The sequence below is a fragment of the Tarenaya hassleriana genome, unplaced genomic scaffold, assembly GCF_000463585.1.
Source record: "Tarenaya hassleriana unplaced genomic scaffold, ASM46358v1 Cleome14, whole genome shotgun sequence".
NCBI classification, from domain to species: domain Eukaryota; kingdom Viridiplantae; phylum Streptophyta; class Magnoliopsida; order Brassicales; family Cleomaceae; genus Tarenaya; species Tarenaya hassleriana.
The window spans coordinates 2,076,948-2,087,114 of NW_010964598.1; the positions used below are offsets into that span (position 1 = coordinate 2,076,948).

At 36.9% G+C, this 10,167-nt stretch overlaps 1 protein-coding gene across 1 annotated transcript; it reads left to right on the forward strand.

The window, feature by feature from the left end:
• Nucleotides 1-4,751: 4,751 nt before the first annotated feature.
• LOC109116471 lies at nt 4,752-7,435 on the forward strand. Its single transcript, XM_019201939.1, has 3 exons — nt 4,752-5,031; nt 6,700-6,730; nt 6,844-7,435. Exons 1-3 carry the CDS (start codon nt 4,752-4,754, stop codon nt 7,433-7,435), a joined length of 903 nt encoding a protein of 300 aa, XP_019057484.1.
• Nucleotides 7,436-10,167: the final 2,732 nt, after the last annotated feature.

Consider the following 10,167-nt stretch of genomic DNA (forward strand, 5'->3'; position numbering starts at 1 on the left):
AAAAGAGTGTTCGTAAGTACTAATTTTCGTAATAAATGAATCGTATAGTCACAACGAGATTTATGGTAAAAGTGGTGGATATATATATGCAATGTCATATACTAAAGGCATTGGTGAGTCAATATCGCATTCGTCAATAACTATTTCATTAACAATTAATCATATAATGACAATGAGTTGTGTGATTATAATGTTCGAATGTCGTATAGTAAAGGAATTGGTGGGCCAAAATCCTGCTATGAATTATATAATTTTGTAACAACGAGTCGTATAGTCACAGTGAGTTACTGTGATGGAGAATTAATTTGGAATGTAATATAATAAAAGCATGAGTGGGTTGAAATCACGATGTTGAACACATAATTTTCACAACAAAGGATCATATGGTTACATGTTACAATGATGTAAAATTTAGATGTGATGTTTTATATTAAGAGATAATCACATAAAAATACCCGAATTTTTATAAAAATCTCAAATAAATATCCGAACTATAAAATTGTCATATAAATATCTGAATTTTTCACAACTTTCATATAAATACCCAGACTTTTAAATTTTTTCCAAATCAAATACTCATTCGTTAACGTCGTTAAACGTAACTGCTGACTCAGTAAAAAAAACTACTGACTCAGTAAAAAACTGCTGACTCAACAAAAAATATATTATTAAATATCCAAATTTTATCTACATGTATTTTTAAATTAATATATATATATATATAAATTCATATATATATACATATATATATTAAAAATAAAATTATTTATAATTAATAAAACACATATACACATAACTACAATATATATATATCATTATTAATGCATATATATTAAAATAAAAATAATTATAATTAAATTTATATACATACATAATATACATATTAAAATAAAAATAATTATAGCTAACATAAATACATATAATATATATTAAAAATAATATTTATATATATATATTAGTTATATATACAAAATATACATATACAACTAATATTAAATTTAGGGGTTTAAAGTTTATAATTATATATATTAGTTATATATGTATATTTTGTATATATAACTAACATATATACATATAATAAATTTATATATACATATAAATTTATATGTACATATAATAAAAATAATATTTATATGTATATATATTAGTTATAATTATTTTTATTTTAATATGTATATTATGACATGTAGATGAAATTTAGATATTTAATAATATTTTTTTTATTGAGTCAGCAGTTTTTTTTGCTGAATCAGCAGTTTTATGCTGAGTCACCAATTACGTTTAACGACGTTAACGGATGAATGTTTGATTTGAAAAAAAAATTAAAAATCTAGATATTTATGTGGGAGTTGTAAAAAGTTCAGGTATTTATATGACAATTTTATAGTTCGGGTATTTATTTGAGATTTTTATAAAAGTTGGGATATTTTTATGCGATTACCCCTTATATTAATTAAAGGCAAGCACTACAAAAGACTTACTCCATTGAAAATGACTAAATATCCATTGACCATCCAACTTTCCAACGGATAGATAACACTGAAGTCCTACACACGTTGTTATCTACGGTATCGCCGCCATCAAGTACTAGAGGCGCATACATCACTCTATGAAAATGGGGAGAGAATGACCACCGACCTCTATTCTCATCCTCCAAAATGTGGCCACTCATCAGGGTCCCGCGAACCGACAGTCCCCTGGAATGATATGATCTGGTTCAAAGGGTCTGTTCTGCGACTATCCTTCCTGCTATGGCAAACGATACAGAACAAGCTTCCCACTAAAGTCAGGATCGCTCGATGGAACCCGAACATCGACGTCAACTACTGCTTATGTGGAGAGAACCCGGAATCAGATAAACACTTATTTTTTGAATACACCTACAGCTCGAGGTTATGGCCTACCTTTGCCCGTTGTTGTTGGCCGTCCCCCTCCCCCCTTAGATTTATACTCTTGTAATATTTGGTTGCATCTGCCATGTAATGACAACACCAGGAGTAGACAGACTATAGTGAAGCTGATCATTCATGTTGAAGTCCATATGCTATGGCAAGAACGCAACAACCGAGAGTTCCGGAGGGAGTCGAAACAGGTGGAAACTTTGTGTGGCGATCTAGACCGCTACATCCGACAAGTGCTTCTGGCAAGGAGAATTGTTGACTCATCTGATAGATGTTCCTTACTGCAGTATTGGTATTTTTTGTTTTCAAACCGCATGTAATCCTCTGTAGCTGCTACTAGTCTCACATTTTGCCCTTTTGAGTATGGGAATTCCTTGACTTTTGTATAGAGTCCAGATTGGATGTAACAGACAATCTCGGTTTTGATATAATACAAATCGCATTGAAAATTAAAAAAAGAACTTTCTTAGGATTTTCAACGGATAAATCAGTTGGAAACGGTCGTTGGAAATCTTGATCTGTTGGTTATTTCAACATGCGAGTTTATCAAATCGAACCAGGGTTGATTTATCGGTTTCATACAATGAAAAAAATTAAAACCTAAACAGAAACCAATCTCACAAACCTGAATATCTTATATGGCACCGAAGGAATCGAAACTTACCTTGTTCCTGAAGAAGGTTGAAGTAGAGATCCATCCGGGGCTTATTTTAATCACCTAGGACTGAAAGTACAATCCCTCTACACGTATCCACTGTTGGTTTAGATGCTCTATGATGTTCTACGATACGAGTACTGATACATTTGTATTGACATTTTCATGAATGGTTGTATGAATGAATGTTTTTTTCATTATTTGTTTGTCATATTTGATGTATGATGAAATTCATGTTTCGTTATGAACGATTCTAAATTCTGTTGTCGCATATCGTTGTAAGAATAATGATATATGAAGATAAGCATGAGATGTGACAGATGATTACGAAGATGATTATGTGTATTGGATGTGATACATGTGTACCGAGTCTAGAATTTATAACCCGATTCACAACTAACCGCAAGGTTATGGATCGTCGTAACACGGGATCGAACGCAAGGATCGATAGCTAAATCTAAACCTAATCGAAACTAAATCAAAATATAGCAAGTAAATCGTGATGGATGTGATATGAGAAAAGAATAACGTAGCAAGGCTGCAAAAATAAGTAAACTATCAATCAAAGATGACCATGGATATCAGGATCGTATTCGAGTAGATAGACATATACTACGCATTCGAGAATCACGATATTGAATTTGTATTCGGGAATCATCAAGCAACAAAGATAGAGAAATCACCTCCCTACATATAATCCACTACCTAAAGTTCTCTAAATCCATATCCCTATGTGATTTATCGAACTTAGATGCATGAAAAATGATATCATCAATCCTAGATCGATCAAACCATATTCCTATATGAATAACACAATCTATTCTATCTATTTTGATCCGAAACTGAACCCATATTGGTTGGTATTTAAATAGGTGTTCACGCATAAAGAGATTAAAAGAACTGGAAAATATAGATTACGGAACATCACGAACGAAACGAGAACATTTGAAGTGGTTTCGGAGAAAATGTGAAGCTTAGAAAAATCAGATTTTGCAAGTCAAATAACTTTTATTTTACAAGTCCAAATCATGCATTATCTAGATCATTAGAAAGCTTATTTCAATATCTACGCATAGATACCAAGATCATCCAAATCCGATATCAGAGCAGAATGTTATGAGTGAATATGTGAAGCCCGTCAAAATTGCTCAGAGATTTAACCCGATCGTGTCAAATCTCAAAAATACGATCGGGTCACTTTGCGAAAAATCGGAAGCTGGCACAGGAGAACGACTCGATCGTGTCACTTATGGCCGACACGATCGTGTCACTTAAGGATTTTTTTCGAAATATTCTGATTTTTCCTAGATGAAAGAGGGAACAATTAAAGAAAACCTCTAGGTCAAAAATTATTAAAACTTTTTACAGAAAACACACCCTAAAACACACAAAATGGGCGACTATCAAGAGACAAGAGATCAGAGTACGAAGATTACGAAGCCGAGAAATCGACTGAGCATTCTTCCTTTCTTCTATTTTGTGATGTTTTGTTGTATTGATATGAACCATGCCGTCTCGATGTTTAGCGAGTAGTTCCATAACTGTAAGATAAAGATTTGCAATGTAGAGATCTTTGGTTTTTAATTTCAGATTATGTGATATTATTTATTTGATTCAGTTTATTGGGTTGAGTTTAACGGTTTTGATCTTGTTGACCACTTGATTGAATGAACTTAGACTTTTAATTTGCATAGAAATATGAGATTCTAATATGGAAATAACTCAATAAATAGAACATGTATTGCATCGAGAGATGGATTTTTGCTTAGAAATTATGATAGCGTTCATTCATGCATCCAGAGTTTAGACTATTGAATTGAGAGATTAATAAGATAAAGCCAGAATAGTGAGATTAGACTCAAGAGAGTTAATTTCTATTTTAGAGCTTGAATTCCTCGAATTGGATTTATAAATCACTGAGTTTGCATCTTTAAAAGACAAAAGAGATAGTAGAACGAGTGCAAGTCAAGTACGGTGCGAGTGTATCATATATGATGGCATTGAGAGAAAAGCACAGTGCTGAAAATGAGATTCGTGTTAATCATATTGAACATTATAGTAGACTTCCTGGTTGGTTGCACATGTTGACGGAAAGAAATCTTGGGACTATAGCGAGCATTCACTTGGAAGATGATAAAAAAACTTTCAAATATCTATTCATCGCCTTGGGTGCAACTATAAAAGGATGAAAGTATATGCGTAAAGTGGTTGCTATTGATGCAACATTTCTGACGAGCCAATATAAGGGAGCATTGATCGTGGCAACTGCCCAAGATGGTGATCATCACCAATATCTTTTAGCTTGGGGTGTGATAGATAGAGAGAAGGATGCTTCATGGTTGTGGTTTATGACAAAATTAAGCGAAGTAATACCGGATGGTTCTGATGTAGTTGTGCTATCTGACCGACATAAAAGTATAATCAAAGTTGTGAGAGGAGTATACAAACAAGCGCAACATGGCTTTTATGCGAGGTGTTAGTTTAGTGCTCTATGATGTACTGTTTATGAGCTTTATTTAGTTACATTTGATGTATTAATACTTTCTATGTTTTAGGAGAGTATTTGATTCATTACATGTTCTTGCATACTAGATGTATTATGAAATCCATGTATTGTTATGAACAATACTAAACTCCCTAGTCTTATGTCGTTATGGGAATAACGACATAATAAGACTAGTATGATGTGTGATAGATGATCATAGGTATTGGATACGATCACAATCATAGGTATTCGTTGGAGAACGGAATACTTGAGTGACTCGCATGAGATTGTCACATGGACTAGCGTCATGACTTGAATCTCATATGACAGTTCCATGATTGGATCCTAAGACCTGAGATATCTACGGAATCCAACATGAGGAGTTGCGTACTTTAATTACGTCAAACGTCTGCGTAACAGGAGGACTATAAAGGCATGTATCAGGTACGAAACGAATCATGTGCTGGATTGTAGATAGTCAAGACGGGATTTGTACCTCTCGTAAAAGAGAGAGATATCGCTGGGCCCCTCGTGTGAGCGCGACTGTAGAAATGTGTGGCCGCACTATAGATGAACGTCGTCTATTTCAGACAGTCGAACTCAGTGAACGAGAAAGCAGTCGAATCAAATAAGGTGGCTTGTCCATGCCTTATATTCAACATATGATATCATGATACAAAAGGATCATCAAACGGAATCATCTCTGGCGTTCGTAAGATCACGAACAAACTCTATTCGAGATAGGTAGTCATAGTGTCTTGCTAGAGACCGTCTATGACTTGTATATCCGGAATAGAGATTTCGGGTTATACTGCTATATCGAATGAGCCTACAGGGTCACACACGCAGGGAAGGACAAATGCACGAGAAAACGTCGAGAAATCTGGATAAGTGGTCCGGACCGTCCGATCTAGGAGTGACCGAACGGACCGGAGCATCTAGTCCGAACGGACCAAGTTGTTGGACCGAACGGACTAGAGAGTTCAGTCCGAACGGACCAAGTGTTGGACCGAACGGACTGACCCGTTAGTTCGAACAGACCCAGTTATGAAACTGGTCCGAACGGACCAAGTGTCCAGACCGAATGGACTACTAAGCAGTCCGTTCGGTCTGGGGTTCGGATTTAATTTTAAAGTCCGAATCTAGGGTTAATCACTTGAATAAGAGGAAAAATAGAACCCTAACACTAGTGAGCCGACTAAGAGAACTTCTTCAGACCTTTTTGGAGAGCCTAGAGGGTTGAAGAAGTGATCTTAATCTCTTTTTCTCAAAGCACATCATCGAATAGAAGATTCGTGTCCTAGCAGACAAGTTCCAAAGGTTGGAATCCAGCCCGAGGTGTGGATACGTGTAGAGGGCAAGGTATTCTTCCAACCTATAGTGATCAGACGAACCACTACAAAAAAAATGGTCATTTCCAACGGGTAAATTCGTTGGAAATGGCCAAATTTCTGTTGGAAATTAACGTTTCCAACTGTTTTACATCCGCTGCGCAAACCCTAGAACCGATCTCTTAGGAATAGGATTCGCTCATGAGATCCCAGGAAAACCCAACACGAGGCACATAGCACAAAATTTAAAAGTGCACGTTAACAGAGGCACAAGAAGAAAGGGTTCAAATGGTGAGACTGTCATTAAATTGTTTTTTAAATGTGCAGCAGCCTACACGATCAGTGAGTTTGAAGACCTGTACAATGATCTAAAGAGCAGATATGATTCTTGTGATTAATGTGATTGACTAATGTGACCAGTTTGACTACTATTATTTATGAACTAATGTGAATATATCTCATTATGTATAGATATCCCAAAGTAGCTGAATACATGCAGAAGGAAGAACTTGCGCCCGAAAAATGGGCAAGGTGTAAATTTAGGAGTGAAAGGTACAACTTGTTAACAATCAATGGGGCCGAATTGATCAACTCCGTATTGAAGAAGGCAAAAAAGTATCCAATCCTAAGTCTACTTGATATTTGTCTCGGAAAGACGGTGGAATGGTTTAACAGGCACTTGTTGGAAGCAGGTAGGGCTGATGAATCTCAAAAGTTAACACCAATTATTTACAAAGAGTTGCATGAACGTTACGAGAGGGCATGTACGTTTGACGTTCAAGAACTGAATCGTGTTACTGATGAGTTTGAGGTGAGGGATGACAAAAGTAGAAGACACTTGGTTAATCTTGGAGAAAGAACATGCGGTTGCAGAATGTTTGATGTGGATAGGTACCCTTGCAGTCATGCAATTGCAGCAGCACATATGATCGGAAAAGGCGATATGATATACGATCTATGTTCTGAATACTATACGCGAGATACATGGCATATGGCTTACCAAGAGACTGTGTATCCGGTTTCCGATTATTGTGATTGGAATCTGCCATCGTTCGTTGCATAAATGACATATTTAACGAGTTTTTGTTAACCGTAACTCATGCGGGAAAACACTATTTTCTACCATAAGCCAATGTGTTAGGAGAACACTATTAGAACTTTAGGGTTTCTTTGGGAGAACATGCATTGTAAGAAACAAAAAGGTGTTAAAATTTGAGAGCTAGATTTAGATTCAGCATAAGATACTTGATGAATGGATGATAATTGATAAGTTTACAGTTTGCAGTAGGCAAATTCGCGAAAACTGATAAGGTGTGACGAGTTTGACGGGTACTGACGGTGTGACGAGTTTGACGGTTTGACGGTTTGTGAAAACAAATCGTTGGTCTAAATTAAAGTTTAATGGTTCAATGTGGTATATAGGGGTCATTATAACATATTTAACGAGTTTTGTTAGCCGTAACTCATGCGGAAAAAAACTATTTCCTACCCTAAGCCAATGTGTTAGGAGAACACTATTAGAACTTTAGGGTTTCTTTGGGAGAACATGTATTCTGAGAAACAAATAGGTGTTAAAATTTGAGAGCTAGAATTAGATCCATTGTAAGATACTTGATGAATGGGATGATAATTGATAAGTTTACAGTTTGCAGTAGGCAAATTCGCGAAAACAGATAAGGTGTGACTAGTTTGATGGGTACTGACAGTGTGATGAGTTTGACGGGTACTGACGGTGTGACAAGTATGACGGTTTGACGAGTACTGACAATAGTATGAAGATTTTACCCGATAAAATACATATGATTAAAAGGATGTTCGTAGGAAATAAACGATAAAAATATATTCGGAGAGTACACATGATTCAAATACAACTAATTAAAAAGAGGATCATGGGTTCATGAAGAAGAATCTTGACGTTCCTCTGGAGGCACCGTTACTTCTTGGCCATTAGCAAATATATCGCAAGCAAGTTTTTTCACGTATAAAATATATTACCTCATCGTTGATGTCCTCTAATAACTTCGGTTCACCCTGTTGGGTTTTGCTACGGATTCCTAGCATGCGATCATATCGATCTAGGGTTTGGTTTACTAGGTTTCATGCAGCGGAAGAATAATCTAAACCTAGTCAAACGTCACACGCAACCAAAATCATCCGTAAAACCCCGTTCAATCGTGTATATCACCGTAGGAATCGAATACTTACCTCTTCCCGAAGATCTGAAAGTAGCAATCGATCCAGGGCCTGTTTTAATCACCAAGAGCTGAAAGTACAGCTCCTCTACACGTATCCACACCGACGGGAAGAATTCCAAACGCTTTTGGAACTGATCTGCTAGGATCTATGAAGTGAATAGGGTTTTCAAGACATTGGATCGAATCCCGGAAACTAGAACCTCAAAAGAAACGATTTTCTTGTGTTCTAGATCTGTCTTAGGGTTCTGTAAATCTTTCTTCTACTTAGGACGGCGTCCAACACCTCCTTATAAGTTAGAAACCCTAATCCTTGTGAAAAGAGACTTTTTCCGAGTATTGACTCAGTCCGAGTTAGAACTCTGACTCGGTCGAGTCAGAACGAATCAGCCCAAGCCCATTGTCAACTCTTGACTCGGCCCATTTAGTATTGACTCGGTCCGAGTCAAAACTTTGACTCGGTCGAGTCAAAACATCAGCCAAGTTTCTGGGCTTCGACCCGCATGGAATCCGAGTCAAATACTGACTCGGTGCGAGTCAGAAGGCTGAAACCGTCCCGACACTCTGATTTGATCCGAAAACGATTTTTCCGACCAAATCCAAGTCTTCCTTTCCGAAACTTCACATATAAGTCCATCCCTAATGGTGTGTGACCCTGTAGGCTCATTCGCAGTGGCAACAGCCTCGAGAACCATTCCCGATCTACAAGTCATGGTTAGCCTCTAGTAAGACGCCATGACCACCCACGTTGAATTGAGTTAGAGGTGATCTAACCAAGGCAATAACAGCTCTAGTTCTGATCCTTTATCTCACGATATCATATGTTGAACAAGGGCATGGTTTGAGCCACCCTTCAAGTTCAACCGCTTTCTCGTTTTGGCAAATCGACTAATAAAATAGATGCAACTTAATCTATAGCGTGACCACGCATTTTCATAGTCCGACTTCCACGAGAGGGCCCAGCGATATCTCTCCTATTGAGGAGGTGATAAGTCCCATATTGCATGTCTACTATCTCCATATGATTCGTGAACGTATCTGATCAACGCCATTATAATCATCCGGTTAAAGACGACGTTTGACGCAGTCAAGACACGCCACTCCTCATATCAGATACTCTAGACATCTCAGGTCTGAGGATCCAAGAACAAACCGCTTTATGAGATTCAAGTCATGACTCTGTCCATGTGACAATCTCATGCGGGTCAACCAGTCACTCGTTCACAACGAGTACCCATGATTGTGAAATGCATCCAATGCATCAATCACACCTCATGCTAGTCTTAATTCATCATAGTTCCCACAATGATAACTGACCAGGGAGTTTAGAATCATTCTATAATGATTCAAGGATACCGAAATATAACAAACATGCCAATCATATAACGGGAATGTAACGCATTCATAAATAAATGAATCAATACAAAGTCAAATGTCATATCATGGATCATCCTAGAGCATTACAACCAACAATAAAATCAACGGGAACATAGTAATTCCCGACCTTCAATGGGACGTCCTCGAGAATACCTGCAGGATACTTGACGGATCTATCTGCAAGCTGTAGTGCCATCCTCGTCGGCTTCAGATCTCCAATGTTGAG

Excerpts from the sequence above, each read along its gene's own strand:
- LOC109116471 (XM_019201939.1), top strand. The coding sequence starts at position 4,752 with ATGCGTAAAGTGGTTGCTATTGATGCAACATTTCTGACGAGCCAATAT. Across the intron at positions 5,032-6,699 it reads ACATGGCTTTTATGCGAGGT|CAGCCTACACGATCAGTGAG; the intron begins GTTAGTTTAGTG and ends TTAAATGTGCAG. Across the intron at positions 6,731-6,843 it reads ATCAGTGAGTTTGAAGACCT|ATATCCCAAAGTAGCTGAAT; the intron begins GTACAATGATCT and ends CATTATGTATAG.